Here is a 27,052-nt window from a genome sequence, read left to right on the forward strand (position 1 = left end):
CACTTGGGTGCCAAGTGACCTAAGCCCAAAATTTATATTTCCCGGGAAAAATTGATCAATATCTCAAGGAAAAAAATATTTCTTTTATGTTGTAATCCAAAACCATAATTATGCAGCTTATAGTTGAATAAATTACAATAAATCACTTGACAGACTAATAGGTACAATGTAAATAATGGCGTTAGTCTATTTCTCCATTTTTTAATTACTTAGGCCATTTGGAACCCAAGCGATCCAATTGCGACTGAATTAGCAAACACTGTTGCAAAGCTTTCTAGAAACGCCCATGCTCCATATTGACTTAAATGGTGAAAGTGTTTTTTAGATAAAATAATATTACCTTGTGTTTTTGAATGTTCTCTAAAAATACTTTTTCGTTAAACTTGGCCATCACTACTACTTTTAATCCCATGCAAAAGGCTATCAACATTGTGACTTGTCCATACGCGTGGAAAAATGGTAATAAGGCCAACAACACATCACTTGGATGAAGAGTGCCAACTTCCGCGTCGCTGAGATGGTTAAAACAAGTCAAGTATTAGAAACAAGAACATCAAATTAATTTAAAGAAGAAAAAACATATTTAAGAACAAAGTATACCTAGGTAATACAAATTATAAACCAACAAAAGTGTACCAAAAGTAAACAATGACTTTTTTCATCTCCAATAACATCCTTGGTGGTAATTTTATGGCCAGTATATTGACCATGGACTAGAGACCTGCAAGGGCCGAATTTTTTGGCCCGAGCCCAATCCAGCCCGAATGTACGTAGACCCGGCCCAGCCCGGGCCCGAAACGTTTTGGGGATTTTCGGCCGGAGCCCGGCCCGGCCCGATAAGTTTTTTTTAAAATTCTTGGCCCAAGCCCGGCCCGATAAATTTTCGAAGTTTCATTTTGTAACATTTTTCACGGGCACACTTCTTCAACGTTTGCCTTTCTAATTATCGTTTAACGAATTTCAATAATTATTAAAGAATCGCAATTAATCGGCCCCAGCCCGGCCCGACCTGAAGAGAAATCAGTGTCGGCCCGCCCTAGCCCGGCCCGGCCCAAAGAAATAATAGAGTCGGCCCGCCCAAGCCCGGCCGGTGCAGGTCTCTACAGACACTTCATTTAATAACTAAAAGCTGTTTTTCATATCTCTGTGTTCTTTTCTTCATTTCTTCAGCTCACGATCAGTAAACAAGCGATCAAGCATCATAAGGTAAGTCCTTATTAAAAATCCCTTTTTCGGATCAAATTTGCCTTGTTATCATGATTAGCCACTAATTTTTTTCTTCTTTAGCGGTTTTTAGTACACATATAAGTAATGAGTGTATTCACTTATTTATTTATTTTACAATCCTGGACAAAACAATATTTCAGAGATTTTCCGGCCCCCAAAACTTGCTGTCCCTGGCCCATATTGGTCCATGTGTAAATACGAGACTGGGGGGAGTTATTGCAAAAGTTTAAGAGTATATAGAAGCTAATACTTTAATGACAGACACTTGTCAGAAGATTTTAGGAAGTGCAGGTATGCATAATGAAACTTGAGACGAATGTGCATCCCTCACTAGACAAAGAAAGGTGGCAGTGGGATGCCGAACTTAAATATAAAGCTGAATGTTTGTCTCTCATACAAATCAACACATTTTGCATACAGCCTTGCCATCAGGGGCGGATCCAGGACCGACTTCTGGGGGGACGGGGGGTTGTCATACTGCTACTTTTAAAGGCTCCAAACTTTGGGATGGGTTTTATTTATATTTATCGTATAAAATAAGAAAGTTTCCTCTTCTGGGGGGGATCGGGGCAATCGCCCCCCTGGATCCGCCCCGGGCCTTGGCATACATCTAGATCAGTATTTGACTGACAACACACTTTAATGAACGCCCATTACCGCCGCATACTTAATTGATTTTTCTATTTCTAATAATATAAATTATAGTAGTGTAAGAATATAAAATTTTGTGAAGTGGTGACTCTAGGCACCACTGACAAGTAAACCTTACGTTTGGGTGAATCGAGTTGCTGACTGAGACACATATGAGGAAGTAGTACTAAGTGTGGTCAGTATTTCAGTGAAGTTGTAGGTGCGAAGCTCCAGGGGTTTAGGAGATACAGCTACCAGAACATCACATGGAAGTACAGAATAGTCTTCATACAGTTGGAGGTAAAAGCTCTGTAAGACCTCTTGTAACGACAAAAGGCGAATAACAAATATATGGGTACATATTAGGACTAGGGGGAAGTCATATAGTAAGTATATACTTGACGGCGGCCATCTTGAAATCCACCATTTTGAATTAAGGTTAAGTTTTTAAAATAGGAATAGGGTCATGTGATACATGATTTAAGGCGCAAATTTAATCAGAAGAACAATTGTGACGTTAATTTTGATTTACGCGCAATTGGTAAAAAGTTACAGGGAAATTAAATATTGTTGCAGCATACGTATTAGTCCTTTACCCCACCTTGTAAATTTTGAGTTAATGATAATAATTAAATAAAAAGCAGGTGGATAAATATTAGGTCTATGGTAAGAGCTGCCTTGATGGCGGCCATGTTCAAATCCGCCATTTTGAATCAGACAAAAGTTTTAAACAAAACGCATAGCATTGACACCTTAATAGCACATTTTACCATAAATCCAACGGTATAACCATTTTTGCTTTATCATTAATCAGCATTTGTTATCGCATAAACAAGTTGCTAATTTAAGGAAAAATGACCAAAGTGGAATTGAGTCATAATTGAACTTGGGTCTTTCTTCCAGAAAAGTCCTCAATTAGTATGAGCTACAATCAATATGTAGTTCAGAAAAGAGTGCATGACTTGCGCAAATGCTCTGCTTACAGTGAGCACACCTGATAAAGGCAATCGAGTTACACTTCACACATTTGTCGTTAACAATTCCGTCAAAGCAGTAGTCGTAAGGAGCGATCCATTTAATTTTGTGCTGGTTAATGATAAAGCAAAAATGGTTATACCGTTGGAGTTATGGTAAAATTTGCTATTAACAAGGTATCAGTTATGTGTTTTGTTTAAAACTTTTGTCTGATTCAAAATGGTGGATTTGAACATACCCGCCATCAAGGCAACTGTTACCATAGACCTAATATTTATCCACCTGCTTTTTATTTAATTATTATCATTAATTAACTCAAAATTTACAAGGTGGGGTAAAGGACTAATACATATTCTGCAACAATATTTAATTTCCCTGTAACTTTTTACCAATTGCGCGTAAATCAAAATTAATGTCACAATTGTTCTTCTGATTAAATTTGCGCCTTAAATCATGTATCACATGACCCTATTCCTATTTTAAAAACTTAACCTTAATTCAAAATGGTGGATTTCAAGATGGCCGCCGTCAAGTATATACTTACTATATGACTTCCCCCTAGTCCTAATATGTACCCGTATATTTGTTATTCGCCTTTTGTCGTTACAAGAGGTCTTACAGAGCTTTTACCTCCAACTGTATGAAGACTATTCTGTACTTCCATGTGATGTTCTGGTAGCTGTATCTCCTAAACCCCTGGAGCTTCGCACCTACAACTTCACTGAAATACTGACCACATTTAGTACTACTTTATCATATGTGTCTCATTCAGCAACTCGATTCACCCAAACGTAAGGTTTACTTGTGAGTATTCTTGATGGCGCTGGAGGGGTTGACTGCTACATTTTGTCTCAAAATTGATTTTATACTATAATAAATAATGCTTCATGGTTATGCAATTCTAAAATTTTGCGACATACTCTATGGGACTGCGCAACACACCGGTTGGTAGCCACTGTTCTAGATAACTGCATGGAAGAGGGTGCAGGCTAGTTGAATTTTTTTTTAATGCGTCTCCTAAGGAAAGAGACGGGGAGTTACAAAATTCTAAAAATAACATATCTAAGGAGTCCCTTAACTTAAGCGAGATGTAACTCGGAATATAAACTTCTAATTTAAAATTCATTGGACACGTGTCCCAGCGTTTTCGTAAATTCCGTAACAGTGAAAGAAGAATGGCATTTCTATAATTTAATGATTTGTATTCAAGAAACAGTTGAACCTTTTAGAGTGTATCTTTTTAAATGACCAACAATCTAGTAAAGAGAGTTCGGATATGGATTTCAAACATAAAGGTAACCAAGAAAGTTATGTCGCTTTCTCTGGATGTCTGTGTTCAATTGGCCTTCACACCGTAAGTTGAATGCGAATGGAGATAAGGCGAAAGTTAGTTGTTGGTGTGGGTATATCCAACATACTATCTGGTTGTGACAGTTCAGTTACACCGTGAACTTGCGTAAGGTCAGAGTGAACATGGGACCTCCAGAGAGCGTTATGAGGGCGTGCATGCTGTACGATTTGAAACTAGGGTCAAACGCCGCTGCAGCAGGCCTTTGGTGCAGGGTGTCGTGACTAAGTGGACAGTGCAACGGTGGTTTAACAAGTTTAAGAACGATGACGAAACACTAGAAGACGCACCACGTGCCGGAAGACCAACACATGTACAAAATGAAGATCTTCAGGCAGCAATAGGAGAACAATGGCTAGACCTGTGAGGAACTGGGACTAGAGTTCAGTGTGAGTGGAGAAACCATTCGGCAGCATCTGATTTCGGGTCCCACATGATTTAACTCCGGGCCAGAAAGTAACGCGAGCAAACACCTGTGTTTCTTTGCTGTCCCGTCTGAGAAAGGAGCCATTTCTGGACAAGGTGTTGACATGTGATGAGAAATGGGTCCTGTATGAAGCTCCACGGTGCCGTCATCATTGGTTAGCATTCTATGAACCGGTTCCAAAATAGCCGAAACTAGCACTGCACCGAAGGCCCTCCTGTGTGTTTGGTGGACTGCTCACGGTATCGTGCATCGGGAACTGCTACCAGCTGGTCAGAACATTAATGGAATTGTGTCTGTCAGCAGTTGAGCCGTTTTCAAGAAAAACTCAAAACGCTGGAGGCAGCACTTCTGAATAGTAAAGGGATCCTCCTGTTACAGGACAACGCTAAGCATCACGTAGTTAGGATGACCCGGGACACCATTCTACGCCTTGGATGGGAAACACTATTGCATCCGCCATACTTCCGGACATTGCACCGTCCGATTATCACCTTTTCCGTTCCTTGGACAATCACTTTAGAGGATGTCAGTTCAAATCCCTAGTAGAGGTGCAAAATGCACTTGATACCTTCTTCGCTTCACGGACCACCGAGTTCTACTGCGATGAAATCCATGGCCTTCCAGAACGTTGGCAGAAGATCGTCCATAATGATTGGGACTATTTTTGATCTTCCAGGTATGTGTTATGTGACATATCGATGTTCGAAGGTGGTGGGTGAAAAAGTGACAGAACTTTCTTGATTGCCTTTATATTTTCCATAAACTTATGCTTCTCCTGCGACGACCGGTATTTCAGCCATAATCTATAGCAGAGTTGTCCAAATGGCGGCCCGCGGGCCGCATGCGGCCCGCCAAACCATTTTCTGCAGCCCACAAAGCTCTCACAACATACGATTGTTATTACTGATAATATTTTCATTTATGTTCACTCTTTTAATGTTTCCACTCTTCTTTCGAAATAAGCCATCCATTTAGCGCTTCTGTACAACAAAAAGGCCCGGAAATTCAAGGCAACACTGGAGTCCGTAATGTAGCTATAGGCAAGGCATCGTTGCTGAAAGAACGATTACTTCAATTAACCAAACCAAACCAACCATAACAATTCACCATGAAAATTGTGAAGAACCGCTTCAGAAGCTGCCTTGGAGATTCTTCTCTTTTACATCTTCTGCGGCTCGCAACAACAGAATTGGATGTAGATATCCCAGCCTTGTACTCTCCTAGTCACCCTCATTTATCACATTGAATGTAATATTTCAAATACATTTTTATATTTTTCTTTTGTAGTATAATAATAATAATAATAATAATAATAATAATAATAATAATAATAATAATAATAATAATAATTATTATTATTATTATTATTATTATTATTATTATTATTATTATTATTATTATTATTATTATTATTATTATTATTATTATTATTATTAGTTGCGGCCCTTCACCTTGTTAGCAAAGACGGTTATGGCCCTCAGGCTCATTATAATTGGACACCACTGATCTATAGCAATACATTTAGCTATTTCTCGCAGTTTCTACTGACACCAGTCCACAAAAGGAACGTGCATAATCATTCTATAAGATGTTACATATTCCTGCTTAATATAGGTAGTTTAGAAATATAATAATAATAATAATAATAATAATAATAATAATAATAATAATAATAATAATAATAATAATAATAATAATAATAATAGTAATAATAATAATAATAATAATAATAATAATAATAATAATAATAATAATAATAATAATAATAATAATAATAATAATAATAATAAACTTCTTGATACACTTCTGAACAAAATGACATCATGTAATTTTTATACATTTCACACACGTCGTTGATCAATCTAAATGAATAGAAGATGGGGTCAGATTATATTAATTATTGTATTGCCATTGGAGATAAACTTAATTCAAGATTTTTTTCCCCAAAGAAGAGAATGAAAAATTGATTTTGCAAGTTGACGCAGACTGACAAACATAATGAGGTAAATTGAATAAAATCATTAACAATACCTACAAATCTTAGGACTGATGGAAATGGTTCCGGGTCAAGGTTTTGGTCTTTCTTCTCAGACCCAATCTCACTCGATGAGCTGTATATCCGGCGACCCACATAGAGCCAAACACATCAGGTGACCCGGATAAATTTGGCAGCCCAGGATCAGCCAAAATATCAGCTCTGCAGAATTTTATGGTGAATTAAAAATGTTTACTACTCGAGCTCGAATATTCATTCCCGGTGTAACATTTTTTATCTTGAATATTTCAAATACAATTTCATGTTTATTCGACTTTCCACATTGAAAACTAATAGTGGTTTTGAACACAGACTATACAAAAAGATTTAGGAAAACAATATTTGGAATCTATAGCATTTTTCGCTCTACATGGAAAGTTTTTCAGGTTTGCTCGATTAAACTTTGATGATCTCTCATAAGAAAAATATGTAGCTTTTATTTTTTGTGATTGTCACAGGCTTACACTATGATACGTTTTGTAGTTACGTTTCAGTGCAATACAAAGCCATACACATACGCAATAAAATAGAAAGAAAATTATAGATTTAGTGAGAAGACAAAAGGTGAAAAGAGAATTACACTAACAGTCTCATGCACACTCCCCAAGTGTGTGACGATGTATCGCTGTCTACGAGTCTTACCACGTCTATCCAGGTCACTATGGGTTATGGGTTTTCCAGGTCATGGATTTATCCCAGTCAGACCTAATATAGATCCCATGTACGATCCAAATGCCAAAGACGCATGCGCTAATCATATAGTTATGAGATAACTCTATTATTTAAAAATCGTATGACCAGTGTAACGCTGTACTACTTTGGAAATAAATGTCTTCATCAACGAAACGAAAAGTTTAAACTATTACACAGAAGTTCTCGAATTCCCACTGAAATTTTCTTAAAGTATCAGTTACTTTCAAATCCATACTTACCGTAAATGCTGTATGGAACAAACTACATTTCGATGAGTTAGCATCACACCTTTTGGAAGTCCCGTAGTTCCGCTAGAGCACATAATCAAAGCTACATGTGTGTGAGGATCGACTTTAGGTGTTGCTACAATTTCACTGGAATATCTTAAAAATTCTGAGAATGCAGTAAACTTAGACTGGGCACTGAACTCCACAATTTCCTTCACATAATCCAGTCCCTGAATAGCTTCCGACATTTTATTTACAGTGCTCGAAGAGCAAAATATAATTTTTGGTTTCGATATATCAAGTGCATGACGAAGTTCACCTGTTACAAAACAAACATTATTAATTATGTGATGTTTATGAGAAAATATTAAAATAAAATTGAAACTATTTGAATTAATTTTTATATCATTTCTAGAATTTTTCGAATTAAACAATATTTCATTTATGAAGTATTTCAGACCTTATTACTAGTATTATTAAAATCTTGGATAAATAAATAAATAACAATGGAGTATTATTGGAAATGGCAATGGAAATTTCAGATTCATTTAGAATATGATGAATTGCTTCGATCATATCACCTATTAAATATACAAAGTATACAAGTCAAGATTAGAACAAGTTTAAAAATTCAGCTGATGAAGTAGACAATTTAGTCTGATACTCAAGTTGCTAACTATCCCGAGTTAGAGGAAAAAAGCTTCAACGTCCCTGATTATGCCTAAGAGGAACATATTATATGACGGGAAGCTAAATTATCCAAAACACAAAATATGCAACAGAAGTTCTGAATGTCATTTGCATATTTGTAAATTTCGATTCACGATTTGTATTTATGACTACCGGGACAACAATACAGTTATATTGCTAAAATTGTTCGTTTTGACATCAGTGAAATCACCGGTGATAATGCTGTTCTTTGTTTGTACTGGTTCCATGGTTTATAACTCCCGTTTATCAAGCTATTTGACTATTAGAGGAAAGCACGCCACCATGGATCAAAGTCGTAACCAAACGCAGAGCTTTCTCGTGACTATTTGGTTAGTAAATGCATCTTTGGTGCAGGAAATCAGACATTCGATTCCGGTTCATGTGGTTCGGTTACCACGTTAAGCTGTAGGTCTAGTCTCATAAATAGTTTCGCTACTGATAGGGACGCAAACTCAAATCCAAATGCAATCGTAACCAAGTATCTTGGCCACTTGACGCCAAAGATGAATATTTCCAAGTGTCATTAACACTACTTTAATATGTTGTTGTATCTTATAAAATGGTTTCAGTGTATAGTTCTTGACCTATTAAAAATCTATCACTGGAGTCAAAAATGTATTTAAATATTGATTTGATGTCTGTTAACAATGATGATCTCGATATTAATTTCTTCAAGTTAAAACGTAACCTTGGAACCTAATGTACGATTGCAAATCACTCATTCATTCAAACTATATCGTCAGTGGTAGAGCGTTCACCTCTGGTGCTTGGGGTCCCGGGTTCGATCCCAGCTGCCGCCAAGTGAACTTTGTGGTGAACAAACACCGTGTGCGTGGGTTTTCTCGGGGTTCTCCCGTTTCCTCCCACTTTCTTCATTCCACCATTGCATTCATCACTCATCATCACCGTCTCCTTTAGCCTAACCGGCATAATCGTGGGACGTAAAACTCAAAGATTTCATTTCATTTTTTCAAACTATATCGTGAAAAGGAATAATTCTAAACTGTGATTGTTTCAGCAGGTGGTCATGGGAAGGAAAATTTGCCCCTGGAGCAAAGAAATTCCTCGGGGTATTTCTCAATTCCGCAGCACTACTTACATCCATTCCCTGTTTAATTCGAATTCCCTCTGGGGGAAACATTCTGAAATCATCACTGTTCTACGTGCTAAACAAAAATAGACAAATTATAAAATAAGACTCCTCTGTTCAAGAATCTGAACACGAAAAATTCAAATTAATATTTTGTAGAATATCAGCAGTCACATTTTTGAACCTTAAATTACCAAGCACTTGTTAGTAAGTTTCCTGAAAACCATGTAAATTAATAAATCAAACTTGTAGTTAAGGACCATTCATGTATATACCTCAAACTTTCTTTTCGAAACTCTCTTCATGAATAAAACATTAAAATACTGATTTGGTTTGGTTAACATACATTAAGATATTTTCTTTATCAGTACTCGCAATAATTACATTACGAGTAAGTACGGTACATCAAAACTTCTATGTGTTAGTTGTGTTTGTTTTAACGACCTAATTAATTCTCTAAACAAGATATAACTACTATTTAGGAGCGGAAATAGTATTAATTGATGAATTCTTTTGGGAACTATACTGTATCATAGAAATTATTATTAGGTATGTTAATTAAGGAAGATACCTCATCCTCCAGGTAATTTTGTACGTTAAACTTGGAATAGTTGTAACACTTAAAACATATGTTAAATGATGCTCTGTTAATAAATATGTCTTTTACTTAGTAGAACTATGTATTTTATTTAATTAATTTATAGATTAATATACAGGATATCTCAAAAGTCTCCTGACATAGGGTAAATCTGTTATTATCAGTCAGAGTTAAAACAAAATGTAAGAGGGGAAACTGTCTCCAAATATGTTTCCAATCTAAAGTAAAGGATTTTTTTTTTTTTTTAATCGGATGAGCCGTTTGGGAAGTACACTCTTTATGAGCCCAATGTTAAATGAAAATGCAATATTTCCATTTACCGGGAAGTGGATAAATTTTGTAAGAGTATAGTGAATGGGGACATGTTTGAAATGGGGACTGCCCATCGACATGTTGGAGTAAATGATAGTAACTTCATTCTCTTATATTGTGGAGTACAGTACAGTGGCAACATTGCATTTTCAATTAACATTGGACACATAAAGAGTGTACACCCCAAACGGCTCATCCGATTTTAAAAAAATCCTTCACTTTAGATTGGAAACATCATATTTGGAGACGATTTTCCCTCTTACATGTTGTTGTAACTCTGATAATAACAGGCTCCTGCCAAGTGAACTTTGTGGTGGACAAACACCGTGTGCGTGGGTTTTCTTGGGGTTCTCCCGTTTCCTCCCACTTTCTTCATTCCATCATTTCATTCATTTCTCATAATCACCGTCTCCTTTAGCCTAACCGGCATAACCGTGGGACGTAAAACTCAAAGATTTCATTTCATTTTTTCTGATAATAACAGAGATACCCTGTCAGAGGACTTCTGACACACCCCGTATTTCGCGAAGACACAACATATTAACATATTTCGCTTAGACAAAATTATATGTATTATTCCTGAGTTTTATCAATATTAACCGCAAAATTGAAAATAAATCTGAATAGCTTATTTTAATATGCACGTAGCAATGCATATCATATTAGATGCCTGAAATATTTACTCTCTTTATATTATTTGTACTCTGTGTTTATGTGCATAATTTTCCTTACTTCGCTTTCAGAAGCTGTCCTAGTTAATATATATATATAAACTTAAAATTTACCAATTATTTGAAAATATATCACTAGCGGATTAAAGGAGAACAATATTTTCGGTGTGTGAAATAACACAGTGTTTATATATATTCACACACCGAAAATATTGTTCTCCTTTAATCCGCTAGTGATATATTTTCAAATAATTGGTAAATTTTAATTGAGTTCTAGTCAGACTTTTTTTTTTTAAATCTTCACTTGATAACTTCGTTTACACATTGAAGGTGACTGCTTTTTGTCATTCAACTTGAAAACAAATAGGCCAGTCAAAATAATGAAAAAATATGCCTTACCCGGAACAAATTGTAACAGAAACTCTATTTCGATTTTGTGATAGAGAAAAGCAATCTAAACAACATATCAAAAGTGTAGCAAAATCTAACGTGTATTTTCCCGCCATTTTGAGCCACCATATTGGATATTAAAACTGAACACTATGCTTTGAAACAGCAGGTATATCTTCTCACAAAATTAAGATAGGAACTTCATTCTTACGCCAAATTGATGGTAATTGATCATAGAAGTGACGAAAGTTGGTAAAGTACTGCAATGATGCCATCATATTGAAATATTGCGTCTGTTCTCCCCAAAATTTCATTATATTTGGCTTGTTATCTATAGAAATTGGCACATAACTATGAAACCGTTATAGACACCAAAACCTCATCCGTTATAAAAGTTGTAGAGTGAAATCTGTTCTTTTCAACGATATCAAAAAGGTTTCTTTGTCTTAAATTAAGCAAACTAGACCATTTTATATGGTAATAGTGTTCTGTTTTATATCATTGAAGTGCGTAATCTCAGGCTATATATTGTTTCTTTAAATAAATGAAAGAAATTCTTCCTTAATTAATAAGGAGAATTATCTGAGTTATTCTTATAATGAAAAGTAATAATAATATTAGCAAAGTATGTCACTGGATCAGATACCATATGAGATTGTTGTCAGCTTTATTAAAAAAACAATCAAACATTCACTGAAAAGCAACCTTAGCGAATAAGACTGAGTTGCATTTTATGGTAGATCAAACAGTCCTTATCCACATTGCAGAAGTTTACCTAAATCTGTGACAGTCACTGATTTCGCTTGAAACGTGCTCTTGTACTGGGGTGCTGATACTTGTAACTATGATTCGTGACGTCACTTGCTCATATGGATATTATGGATGAAAATATGTAGAAGCGTTTGTCGGGCACTGAAATGCAAAAGTAATTAAATAACTGAAAACAACTGCAATAGGATTGCCATTCAAGTAAGATATCTAATAATGTTCAACGTATGAATAACGTAAGAAATTACGATCTTGGAAAAACAGTAAGCATCTGCAATTTCTTTTTATGTTTGTGTGTTGAAATCGTAATATAGAGACTACCATGTTATAAATATTCATCTCAGTCGAAGAAAAGGTTTCACTCAATTTCATATAATCAAAAGTTGAATTGAGTGAGGAACATATTATTCACGTAAAATAATATGAAATCACAGCCAACATATACTGCAACGGGATTCTTAAGAACCTGCAATTGTTGTATAAGCAACTGTTAAGCTCCAATGAAGAAGGAAGAGCAAGTCCACCGTCAGCAGAAGATACATCTGGGCCAACGGCAAAAGAGACTACTGCTGCAGAAGAACATGTGACAGTAGGCCAAACACATTATAAGGTTGATGTGCCTACAATTAAGGTCAATGCAGATTTTCTGCAGGTAAGGGGAATGATGGAAACATGTAAGGAAACAAAGACTTCAGCAAGCAGAACGCCTAGACTGTGGATACAGCACATGCAAATGGTTAGTACAGTTCATAAGTGCTGAAAGAACGGGTGACTGGGATATGTAGGTCCTATATAGATTCCTGAGGAAGATGCTTCCATTCCTTGCTGCCGCAAGACATAACTTTTATGCAAAGATCATCCACGTCCATTTGCAAGATATGGGAAACTTACAAAGCAAAATCCCCTATGTACACTCCATGTTTCAGAAAGGATTTCATGTTGTCTGACGTTCTGAAAAATACTGGGCAGGACTACCAGCAGATCATTTCATAGAACAAGTCTTGATGAGAACCATAAAATCCAGCGGAGACCTGATAATAGGAAGGAAATGACGGACTCTCAAGGAAATCTATGGGTGCAGTCAGTGGCACCATGTGTTGAAATTAACTATGCCACGCAAGAGTTCAATGGGGTGAAGTACAAAACAAGCAAGCAACACACTGAAACTTCTCAGACCTGAAGTCGAAGGGATGCTGAAGACACAGACACGTTGTTGAAATATCTAACTGATAGAAACCCATTCCAAGCGGATTCCTTGTTGCGCAGGATTACATCAGGTGTGCGTGCACTAAGAATGTAAATGTTGATCGAGCCGAGGAAGTAGGAGGAAGCATACTTCATTCTATGGTTGGTAAAAACATGCAATCTTACACCTTTAAACGAAGTGAGCATGCCTTGACAATGGCAATGAATAAGCTTATAATGCTTAATAAAGAAGCTGTGCAAATCGATCCCTGGCTAAGATCACTCTTAATTAGCAGGCTTAATATTGGACTAAGAAAGAAGTTGGTCAAGTGTTATACAGGGTGTCAGGAATGGGAAAGTGTATAGCTTTAATATGGTCAGAGATACAGAAGAAAAAATATGCATTTTAAAGGAGAACTCAACAAGTTTATTTGGTCTTACTTACAAGTTATTCTAACTCAGTGTAACTCCACGTGAACTCCATTTGTAACTCTTACAATATCTAGCCTGAACTCAATCTCTTTCCACGTGTTCTGTAACATCTGAGGTTACTGAAGCAATCGCATTCCTAATACGGTTCTTCAGTTCATAAAGGTTACGCACCTTTTCACCAGAATACACAAGGTCTTTCACATGTCCCCACAGGAAGAAGTCCAGCGGGGAACATTAGGAGAACGTGGAGGCCACCTAATTGGCCCATCACGGCCTATCCAACGGCCAGGAAATTCAGTATCAACGTACTCCCTCACTTGTAGGCTCCAATGTGGCGGGGCACCATCCAATTGGAATATCACTTGAGGTTGCAAATGTTGTAACTGGGGAACAGCAAAGTGTTGAAACAAGTCTAAGAACACATTTCCTGTTATGGTTTGCTCTATGAAAAAGAAGGGGCCTATAACTGCATTGTGTTAAAGCACACCAAGCATTCAATTTGGGACTGTCTGTAGAATGTTCTATGTATGCATGTGGATTCTCAGATCCCCATATACTAACATTGTGTCTGTTAACACAACCAGACAAGTGAAAAGTTGCCTCATCAGAGAAAACAACGTTCAATAGGAAATTATAGTCATAATCAATCCTGTCCAGAATTTCAGTAGCAAATGCTTCTCTCTGTGGCTTATCGTTGGGCTTAATTTCTTGCAACAATTGCACCTTATACGCGCGCAAACGTGATCGTTTGTGTACCACGACTTTGGAATTGCCAATTGCTTGCTTGCTGCGTAAATTGACTTCCTCGGGCTACGTGAGAAACACTCTCTTATTGCTACCACATTTTTTTCTAACGCACGCGATTTACCACTGCTGTATTGTTTCACTATACTCCCCGTTGATAAAAATTGATCCTTCCACGCCTGGATACTGTTGCGTGATGGAGGATTGTTGTGGTAAACACGTCGAAAGTTTCGCTGAACTTAAATAACACTTTTTGTCTCTACAAACCACCACACGCATTGCGTCTTTTCGACTGCCGACGCCATTTCTGTTTATACTAGCGCCGTCACAGGTAGTTTTCAAGTAAAAAACTTTGCTGAACAGAACTTTTTGAGTTTTTCTTCAATATATATATATATATATTTTTTTGTTCTGTATGACCATATTAAAACTATACACTTTTAAAAACCTTCAGTCTCTTTCTGGACACCCTATATATGGAATATTGGACTGTATGGTTCAGAGACTTAGACATTACGGAAGTTAGAGAAGAAATATTTAGAGAGCTTCGAAATGTGATGTTGGAGGAATATGGAGAAGATAAAATGGACAGAGAGTAACAAACGAAGATGTTTAAAAACTGATAGGAAAGAAGAGGACGTTTTTAGTCAGTACTCTTAGTACGAAGGCAAATTGGACTAGACACATCTCGCGAAGAAATTGTCTTCTTCGCTACCGCCATAGAAGGAAAGATGGAAGGAAACCAAAGAGTATGAAGAAGAAGAAGAACACAACTGATCGGCGTTTTGAAAAATAGAAGAAAATATTGGGAATTAAAAGAGGAAACTGAAAATCTTGAAACATAGAAGAAAGATACTGCAGGCCTGATTTAAAATTTAAAAAAAAAAAAAAAACATTTTCCTTGAAATCGGTCAATAACGAAGAAGTAAGTTCCCTCTGACGATCCTAAAAAAAAAAAAAAAAAAAGTGTAAAACGTTCTTTTAACTTTAACTTAAGTAGCCTATTTGTAAAAGCATGTATCATATGTTCATTCTAAGTCATAAAAGTTAATACATTAACAAATATTATTAGAATAATGTTATTGTATTCCTATTAGAAACAATTGTACTTAATTTAATTATAATGTCTAATAGCATAGTAATTTGCCTAGGTAGAATACTTACGTGGCGTATATGTGAAATTTAGAGGAGCACACGCTGCTCCAAGATAAATGGCGCCTAAAACTGGAAGACAGAAGTCCAAACTATTCTCACTACACACAGCTACTGCATCACCGACCCTTAAATTTCTAGCCATGAGACCCCTGGTGACACTCATGCTATTTGAGAGAATGTAATCATATGTTCTCTCTTCTCCTGTTACACTATCGACCTGAGAAAGACAAGCAAACAACGAATTTACGAAAAGTCCATAAAGCAAGAAATTTCAATGACAAATTTTAAATTTAATAATGTATCGTGAAGGGAACTTTGTGTCAATTCACCTACAACATTAAATTACTAAATTATAAGCAGCGAAACACATTTTTTGAATATTACGACTAGCACAGTCTCTTTAAGATTGTTTGGGTATTTAATTCCTAAGCACACTTTTTAGTGTTCTTGCACGTAAATTGCGTAAAATTAAGAAATTATTTACTAGAAACGCACTATTAGACACCCAGAAATGCGTTAAAATTTCGTGGCAGATAAAATATGTAACTTACCTTTACTTCATGTTTGTTAATATATTTTTAATTTATATGGTACTAGCAGCGTTCACCCCGCTTCGCTGGGGTCACCCCGGAACGCAATAAACCTTGTTAATTAGATAATTTTTACTTTTTCGCTTTCAATTGATATGATAAAAACCATAGAAGATTGCAGTAAATGTTAACATTATATCGCCTGTCATTTATGTTAACCCGCCGAGTGACACGGTCATGTGGGTTGCATATAAATACGTTTATTTTTACCTATGATGAACTAACAAAGGATTTGTACGTTATGGACACTTGAATGGTCAATTATCTCAAGACACTGGTAATTGAAAATTAAAGTGATATGATAAAAACCATCTAGGGTCCAAATCATAATAACCCCCCAAAAATGAAAGAAATTGGTTCAGCCGTATTAGCGTGATGAGGGAACAAAGGATTTGTGCGTTCTCTTTTATATATATAGATAAGTAATTTTACTTCACAGTCTGTGTACACGTCAACGGATATATCGTGAACCATATGATCACTTCGTACAGGAAAGGTAATTCAAATGAGTAATACCAAGAATACACATAGGATTATACGTTGTTAGATAGTTTCTAAAAGCAAATTGCCTTTGGGTAGATCGAAACGTATGGGATCATAATTCAGAAATAAAGCAAAAATGCAAGAAAAGTATGTAGATTAGGTAATTAAGTATTAGACATTAACATTATTTTATTTAGATTTTCTTTATCACTATTGTCAAAAAAAAAATAAAACATTTAAAAAATGTCAGATACGAAATAATTTGTTTTCTATTTGATATTTTATGCTCTACGTTATTGTATGAAGTGATTTCAAATGTTGATTCCAAAGCTGACTGAAAAGTTCTGGCCCTTTGTTAATTTAATTATGGAATAGTTTTTACGAGTATTGCGTCAAGGGGAGATGCTGAAGTTAACTGGGATGTTCCACATTTTACATCTAAGTTATTCAGGATAAGAATTCATTTGTAATTAACAACTTCACTTTTCTTATCTATTGTGAACGAAATTGTATCTAAGCTTTGTGGAGAGATGAACTACTCAAAATAAATCCAAAGATCGTAACAATTTGTATAGTACAGTTGTTTCGTACTTACTTTCGAAAATAATATAAATTTTGACATAATATTGATCACAAATCTATTGATTTATATTCAAAAACTTAATGAAACGTTGATAAACAGATAATGGACGACAATAAAAAATTATGGCATCAATTACTGGTATATACTGTAAGTAATATCACGAGTTTATACAGTGAAAACGTTCCGTGAAACAAACAAAAGCGTAATAAATTAATATGACAACTGGAAATGTGTCAAACGATTAGTTGCATTTGTCTTAATGCATACTATGTTATGCAATAATAATTCATTTTTACTGGTAAACATATTTAGTAGTATATTACAATTGGACACATTTTAGTGTATTATTTCTTTTCTTTTTTTTTTTTTTTAATCTTGATTCAGCTGTGATACTGAAGGCCAGACCTCGTGATGTCCCCATTAAACTTTAAACCAATCAATCAATCAATGAAGGGAAAATCATCAACCTGTACCACATGACCTATATTACTACGTCATATTTTCTTTTTGATGCAATTAGTAGTATGTGTTAAAATCATCATCATCATCATAGGTATTTGCCATTATTGGCAGGACATTTGGCGCAACTGAGAAGCTTCTATGCTCCACGATCTTCCGCTAACTTTTTCGTCTTCACGTACGATTTTTCAGTTTTGATACCGTCCATCTATGGTAGCATCCTTCTCCCTCTCCCTCTCTTTCCTGCCACTATACCGTCTAGTATAATACAGTTCCTTCTTAGTCAATGTCTCAACCAGTTCTGGGGGCGCGGTGGCTCAGTGGTAGAGCGTTCACCTCTGGTGCTTGGGGTCCCGGGTTCGATCCCAGCTCCCGCCAAGTAAACTTTGTGGTGGAAAAACACCGTGCTCGTGGGTTTTCTCGGGGTTCTCCCGTTTCCTCCCACTTTCTTCATTCCACCATTTCACTCATCTCTCATCATCACCGTCTCCTTTAGCCTAACCGGCATAACCGTGAGACGTAAAACTCGGAGATTTCATTTCATTTCATTTCAACCAGTTCTCTTCCTCTTTTCAACAATATATAAAATTGATCTTTCTTCCCCACCACTCTCATTGGTCCCGCTCGATCCAAATAACTATATCATTCTTCTTCACACCCATATTTCTAAAGCTTCCGGTCATTTTTCATCACTTTTACGTAATGTCCAAGTCTCTGGTTCATACTGTACAATACTTCATACGAAGCATTTTGAGTCTCTTTCTCAACTCTTTATTCAAGATCCCACAAAATAGACTTTTCTTCCTACTAAAGGCTTCTTTCGTCATTCCTATCCTTGCTTTTATTTCACGTTCCCACTTCATATCATCAATAATAATACTACTCAGGTATCGAAATCTAGTACCCTTTTATTTCTATATTTGACACCTACCGCTTCGTTCCAATCACCATGGGTTTTGTCTTTCTAACATTTTTGTTCTCTCATATGCCTCACAGCCCTTCCTCAAGTTTCCTAAAATCTTGTTGATTTTGGTTTCAGATTCCGCAACAAGCGCTACATTGTCTGCAAATCGTATATACATAATCATTTTATTTCCTAGAAATGCCGTGTTCATTATGTGGAATCTTTTTCACTGTTTCTTGTAGATAGATAATAAATAATATGGACCTGTCGAACTTCCTTCCCAAATGTATTCTCCTCTGTCATTTTCTCATTATTCTAACTCTTACTTTTTGGTTCATGTTTAATCTTCTTATTAGTCTTCCATCCTTCCATTCCAACCCAACCTTCTTTAGAACTCCCAGCAATAATTCCCAATTCATGCAGTCAAAAGCCTTTTCTAAATCAACAAATACAACATGCACGTCTTTGCCTTTTTCTATGAATCTTTCACTGATTAACTTTATTAGTCCAATTGCGTCTCTTGTGTCCTTTCCTCTCCTGAATCCGAACTGTTCCTCCTAAACTTTTTCATTTGTTCTTCCATACAACCTTCTGTTCAGTATTCGAAACTAAATTTTTGCTGCATGCTATATAGACTAATGATTTTACAATCTTCACATCTCTTTGCATTCGATTTCTTAGCCATCGGTATCATGAACTTCGTCAGGAAATCTTTTGGGTACTCTCTTCTTTCATATATTTTATTGCAGAGTCGCAACACTTCTTTCTTGCCCTTGTTCTCCCATATACTTAGTGAATGCGATTGTTATATTATCTATCCCGGTTGCCTTTCCATTTTCAGTCTCAGATATAGCTTTTTTTGAAACTCAGCCCGAAGAATACTAAACCCTTTATCATCCTCACGTACTTTATTCTCTATCCAGCATCTATTGCACATGGTCTATCCCTACTCTCATTTAAATCCTAAACATATTCTTTCATCTTCCTAAGGCTTCACTTTTCTGACTGACTGACTTCCCATTCTTATTTTCTACTGCCATCGTAATACCCCCTGTTTTCTCCGAAGTTCCATAGATTTCAGCTCCTTGTACATTTTTTTCATATTTCTCAACTCTTTCTAATTCTTCTGTGTCCTCGCATTTTCTTTTGTACACCTCTTCTCTTGCTCTTTCTATTTACCATCGTAACTTGTTGTTTAACTTCCTGCACATCTTTCTGCCCTCTTCTGTATGAACTTGTTTCCACGTCCCCTTTTTCTCATTTTCTGCAGCATATGTTCTGTATCCCATAGTTTCTTAGCCGTTTCGTGTTCACGGTAACAAGGTCCGTATTTATATATTGTGCGCCCCGGTGCTTTAGGCAATAATTTGCCACCCCTCCTCCTCCGCACAAACTTATGTCTCAAACAAGGAAACAAGCCGTGATTTTGCAAACATACCAGCTCTTGTTGAGTAGCAGTTTAGGTATTACAAGTTGCGAAAGTTACAACATAACTTTAAATGGCCTAATTCTCTCAATGATGATTATAATCTGGTGTTCTGCCCGAAGGTCGGTGTTTGACCTGAATGTTCCTGGGCAAAGTGAACCCTTGATAGTTTGCCATTGTCTTCCATAGGATTATGATGACGTACTAAGGACAAGATCTACAACTTAACTTGGTATCCGAACCACTTGTCCCAACTGGAAATTGAACGCGAGACCCCTTGATTACAAGGTAACAAACTTAACCACTCATCCATTGGTGGATGTCACTGTGAAACACCATGGTGATAACTAATAAGAAAAATAATTGTTTACATTACTCACCGCCACTAATGGTTTAATATCATCTATATTAATAATACAATAAACTATCTGTAGCACTTTTCAACTCGAGAACCATAATAGATAGAAACATGAAATTTTAATATGATTTAAAGCTCTCAGAGAACTGATTCAAATGACCTGTTCCAGGTACTAGGTCACACCTAAGCTGGGATATGGGGTGCAAAGTCCTCATACGAATAACATGGGGGCATTTAAAAATAATCGAAGACAATCAATATTAGAGTTGAATTCATAGTTTTCGAGGTCGCTGAGTTTAACGGTATCAGTTTTCATGATGTTCAATTTCATCCTCACTTCTTGGGGTGGGGAGTGGGAGAGAATGACCTTTTAAAAATCAGATAAGCTAGCTAATTAGTAACTATTGTAATAAGAGCTAATTAAACACATTAACATATTTTCTCGCGCTTGCCTGGGATTCTGGGAGTTACTAGTTTTAAATATTAGGTCTACTTTATTCTGAATCTTTAAAACAATCCAAAATTTTGGAGCCCCCTAAATTCTGCCACCCTGTACTCGAGCACAGAATAGCACTTACCTAAATACAGGCCTGATGGTAACCCACTACTTCTACTGTAGCTTGCTGTGTGCAAAGTTTAATATCTTCCCACCCATGAGGAACCTATACTTTCCTCGTTTGAGTACTTTTCTTCGAATTACTCATCGAAAACATTTTACTTCCTCGCTTTCCAACTTGTCAGTATTCAATATGTTGTTGTCTACTTTTCTTCTGTCCATATTTTTTCAGTTGAATATTCACTTCGACTAGCACAAGGTTATGATCAGAGAAAATGTCGGTCCGGGAAGATCTTCACGTTCTGCAAGTTATTTCAATACCTTTCCTGTATCATACAAGTAACATAGTCTTCAGCTCATAGAAAAATATACTGAATCAATGCCAATATTTCAATACTTTATAACAAAATACTTTGGTTTGAGTAATATTTACCTGTACCTTGGGCAGAAAGTACTCATACATGTGCACTATACTTAGTAGAATGTTCATTTCATATTAACAAAAGAAGAATGTTTTTAATATATGTAAGATTATTATGTGATAGTTGATGATATGGACATGTTTTATGGTTACCTAGTCAGTGAGTTTGTGTACTTAACAGTTTAAAGAAAAGGATATTTAAGTTATATCAAATAATAAACCAGTTTAACACCATTTATAGACGTTGTCATATTTATTAAAAAGGTGAGATTAATGGTATTTACATATCGAAGCTAATTTTTACATGAAGAAGAAATACTACCACTTCGAATTTTTATTTTAGCAAAACGAACCAGGTTTACGACTATCTTTTTGATAAGTCGTTATAAAATTTTGGTTTACCTCACCCGGGACTTTGTAAATTCAGTTCCCGAAGAAGAAGAGTAAGGTTGAATTTACTTTTATACTATAGTTAATGAATAAGAACTTAACCATATTGCGAAGTGGTAAGGTAATCATAAGAAAAATGGACAACGAAGCAATGCAGCAGGAATCAAATACTAGTGACCAAGGTGAAACTAGTGTAACACCAGGTTTGTCATCAGAGGATCGACTCTTGTTAGCTTTACAGCGACAATTCAGGCAGATGTCTACCGAGATAAACAAGCAAAATGAAGAATTAAGTAGACGAATGGAACAGAAGTTTGACGAAGCTAACAAGACCATGGAACAGAAGATAGAACTGAAGTTTGACGAAGCTAACAAGCAAAATGAAGAATTAAGCAGACGAATGGAACAGAAGTTTGACGAAATGGAACAGAAGTTTGACCAAGCTAACAAGCAAAATGAAGAATTAAGTAGACGAATGGACCAAAAGTTCGACGAATCTAATAAGCAATATGAAGAATTAAGTAGACGGATAGAACAGAAATCAAATGAAACGAAACAGACAATTGTCCAGGTGGTGAACGACATATCCTCACAGTTCGAGGAAAAGTTAAAAAGGATATCCGATGATTGTCAAGAAAAGCACAATCACCAAAATCAAGAAATCTGTGCTGTAAAAAAAGATTTAGAAGTAATAGAATCTTCCATTAAACAGCAAAAGATCCAGGTCAGCAACAACTCTAATAACATACGTGTAAATACACAGTTGTTAGCTACTATTCAGGAAGAGATTAGAACGTTACAGGCTAAAGACAACATTTACCGTAATAACCTGGGTAGTGATCGCTTTGAGTTTCCCCACTCACCAGAGATGAACTCGCCGTCGCCGGGGTCTGATGAAGATATTATACTAGAAGAAAGTTGTCCGAAGAGTACTGATGAGCGAAACATAGATGGTGTGACGACACAGCATGTCACGGATAGGAACTATCACTCAACAAGAACAAGGAATGAGAAAAAGAAGGTAAAATTAAGTGTTAAGATGAGTGAAATTCGAGCTATGAGCAAATTCAGTGGTAAGTGTAATGAGAATGCTACTTCTTTCTTAGAGAAATTTCAAGACGAATGCAATATAATGTGTATCGATCGATCACAATATATGAAATTAATACCCCATGTATTACTCCCACCTTGTTCCTTATGGTTTAAAGCAATACGTGATCACATTAGTTCATATGAGGAATTCAAAGCGGCATTGATCGCAAATTATGAAAATGACTTTTTGCTGGCAAATAGAGATGCCACCCTTAGAAATCAACACTTCAATCCTCGATTGCACAAATCTCTTGTAGAATTTGTTGTAAATGTCTACAACGAATTAAAGGTCGTTAATCCTTTGCAATCGGAATCGAGAATAATAGCATCGATTCGAAATTTGCTTCCATTTAAATTGCAACAGATCTTATTTTCCACACAGTGTATGAGTTTCAGCCATTTATTGATGCTTGTCCAATGCTACGAAACTCAATACCATGCCATGGATCCACAATCAGGAATGGGTAAAAATAAGAATAATTCAGATCATTTGGTGCCAGTTCGGAATTTAGATATCCGAAGTGTGAATGATATGAAACCTAACCTAAGCCGAGTATACTCTAGCAATCCAAGTGAGCAAAATAGGCAAAGTTATGTAGGGAATCCGCCTAATCTAACTAATCATGGTAATTATGATGTCAGATCACCCAACAGCAGTAGATATAAAAACAATCGAAGTACCGAGAGAAATTCCAGGAATACAGCGAACTATGTGGATAGACGTAATTGGAGATCAAGAGATGGCACTTCATATCAAAATCAAAATGACGATGAAAGACATGTACAACATAATGTAGAACCTAATCATGATTGTGCGGTACAATGCACTTTATTAGATTCATATGCAAGTACGAATGTAACATGATTACCGTCAATGAAATTAGGTTAAACCCATATTAGTTATAGATTCTTGTGAATTTTCATTTTAAGGTTTATGTGTTAATATCAATAATGAAAACGATTCTTAAAAATACTTGAAATGCTTAAATAGAGTTTTAAGTAGACTGAAAAATTGATTTTCAAATGATTTTTATTCTTTCTTGTTAATGTGAAGAATCATAATTCGATTCATAAATGATTAAAAGCAAAGATTATTTATATTAGATTGATTTGTGTTGAAAACTTAATTGTCAAAGATTATGTTAAGTAGAAGATCTATTCTATAAAACTAATTATTCAACGACTACCTTGAATGAAATTCTTCTTTATTATAACATCTTAGTGCTACGATGTATACCTTTAAATGCAACATCTGACTTATTTGTTATTTAATGCGCCCTTAAAGATTAATATTATTTGTAACCCACGTTTGTCCTTTACATTCTTTGAAATCGTACCTTTCATCGATTAATTAAATAAGCGACGATATTTTTAATAAGAAAATATAATAATAATATAATGGATAATAATGAAATAAATATAATTAATGTAATTAAAGATAAATATTGATGAAATGTAAGATTTGTTATGAATGTATTTATATTAATGTATATGTGAAATGTAATGAATAGATATACAAGGTGCGATCAAAATATGATGGACATATACAATGTAAAAACACTAATGTAAACGGACCAGTGGTTCTTGAAGATAAAAGCCAAGCCTACTCATGACTTTTATATTCAGTCCCTTTGTCGAGCGACATTTTTATATAACAAAATACTTTGGTTTGAGTAATATTTACCTGTACCTTGGGCAGAAAGTACTCATACATGTGCACTATACTTAGTAGAATGTTCATTTCATATTAACAAAAGAAGAATGTTTTTAATATATGTAAGATTATTATGTGATAGTTGATGATATGGACATGTTTTATGGTTACCTAGTCAGTGAGTTTGTGTACTTAACAGTTTAAAGAAAAGGATATTTAAGTTATATCAAATAATAAACCAGTTTAACACCATTTATAGACGTTGTCATATTTATTAAAAAGGTGAGATTAATGGTATTTACATATCGAAGCTAATTTTTACATGAAGAAGAAATACTACCACTTCGAATTTTTATTTTAGCAAAACGAACCAGGTTTACGACTATCTTTTTGATAAGTCGTTATAACTTCTGTTTATTGATATCTCTCTATTAAACACAATCCAGGCGGATTTATTTTTATAATTAAAATTTACATCTGCTTATATCGTAAAAGCCTCAAAAATATAATATTACTAATGTATTAACTACACAAACAAGTTGACAATGTAAAGAAAATATTCATAGCAGTAACACTAATTAAATATATAAAAATCGTAAGAAATAATTCTGTTATGTTTGATTATCTACTTCAGATTGTTTAGAGCATTTTTAAAGCAGATGGTGACACGTCATATTTTCAAACGTAAATGACACTAAGAACTTAAGACAAATGTGATGGTCTCATATAGCACGTAATTATATTCAAGTTTTTTTGAAGCAAAACTGACAAACTATACTTAATGTTAGTATCGTCGTATTTTACTTTCTCTTTAGTGCAGTGCAAAAATACGATTTGAAAAAAGGACATCTTGATTCATATTGATGTGAAATAAATTAGAAAACAGTGATTTCTTTCTCAGCGAAAGCAACAAGAAATAGAAATAATCACAAATAGAATCAATAAAAATGAAGTTTTCAAAAAGAAAACTACATTGAGGCTATCTTCCTGGCACAACCCTGATTGGCAATGTTTCTCAGACTCAGAATAAACTAGGCATGCAAGTGAGTGCTAAAATCAAGTGCGATGCAGTGGACGAATGAGACATTTTAGCAATCGAAATATTTATTTTAAATGGTATTTATGGTATTTATCACATGTCATGTAGTTTGTCTTTGTTCTAGACACCTTTCATACTTTAATAACTTCTTTAAGGCCGAGTAAACGCATTTTTAGTTTACTCCTTATCAGTTTTCACAGTAGACAACAACGGTGGTTGTCCTGTCCTGTAAGTAATTGCTATGTGCGTTGAAACACTACCTCTGCTCTTGAACTAACTCATGAATACACAATTTTTGTACCGCACTCGTGTCATGATTATGGAAAATCATAGAAATTTGCTTTAGTAAATATTCAAAGGTCTTCCTCCAAGATGTTTGTAAGTTTCCAAGTGTTAAATATTTTCTCCATACCAATGAGAATTCAGCATTTTTAATAACAGCCGGGGTTCAAATTTTAGTTTATCTTTCAAGTTTTTTTCATTCCACCTCTAATTTAGAAAGTCCTTTGCCGTTATATAACAGACGGCACATTGACTCTTTAAGTTTCCATCAACCTTTCACAGACATCCGACTGAAAACAAACTTATACTTCACTGAATCTGGGATCTGTATATTTCATCAAAAGTGTTCATTTTCCTCTTAATTCAGATAAAATATAACGAACAATAAAAATAATTATACTAGCAAGTAGACATCTAATGTTGGTTTGCAAAATATAACTTCAAGTATCTATCTATCAATCTATCTATCTATCTATCTATCTATCTATCTATATATATATATATATATATATATATATATATATATATATAGAGAGAGAGAGAGAGAGAGAGAGAGAGAGAGAGAAAGAGAGAGAGAGATGAAAATATTACTTTCTTTTTGTAATGCGTAGATACTGAAACGACACGCAGAACTATTACCTTAAGCCCGTGAGAAGTGAGGAAGAGGGTTAAAGAAGGAAGTAATTAAAGAACCGAGTTCAATAACAGCAAAAGATCAGAAAAATAACGTAGAATGTCGGAACCATGACAGATAAAAGCTATGAGTTATCGGAAACCTGGTAAGAAGAAGAATAAGCATACCATATAATTAGAAGGTTAATGGAAAACTTCAAGATCAAACAGGATGAAGAAGAGAGAAGAACAGAATTTATACGGTATGTTGCTGAGATGAAGATGCAAGATGGATGTGTGAAGTGACACGGAAGGAGAATGAAGTGATCGAGTAACAGGAAAGGTGAGACTAGTGGAGAAAAACTGTAATAAAGTAGACTTCGATGATTGGGGCATGTAAGAAGACCTTTAGAATTTATAGCTCATCAGATGCTATAGAACTGAATGGGAAACTAGCGTGAGACTGGCCAAAACAGCAGTAGCTTGGTTCTGTGAAGGACGATACAGTGCAGTGTAATGCCATACTGGATATGATACAAGATAGAGAAAGGTGGAGGACAGTGATCCGTAAAGCCGATCCCAACT

The 27,052-nt window shown here is 35.4% G+C and overlaps 1 protein-coding gene across 2 annotated transcripts in view; it reads right to left on the bottom strand.

Moving 5' to 3' along the window:
* Positions 1 to 27,052, bottom strand: part of LOC145664106 (luciferin 4-monooxygenase-like) — a 69,366-nt gene that overhangs the window by 23,463 nt on the left and 18,851 nt on the right. For both annotated transcript variants that reach the window (XM_081730458.1, XM_081730459.1), the window contains 3 exons: positions 15,628 to 15,835; positions 7,575 to 7,881; positions 341 to 512 (listed from right to left, as the gene is read on the bottom strand). In XM_081730458.1, coding sequence (XP_081586584.1) covers positions 341 to 512; positions 7,575 to 7,881; positions 15,628 to 15,835 — 687 coding nt within the window. The remainder of the gene's footprint in view (positions 1 to 340; positions 513 to 7,574; positions 7,882 to 15,627; positions 15,836 to 27,052) is intronic.

Source organism: Thermobia domestica, chromosome 11 (assembly GCF_964235325.1).
Source record: "Thermobia domestica chromosome 11, izTheDome1.hap1.1, whole genome shotgun sequence".
Classification (NCBI taxonomy): Eukaryota; Metazoa; Arthropoda; class Insecta; order Zygentoma; family Lepismatidae; genus Thermobia; species Thermobia domestica.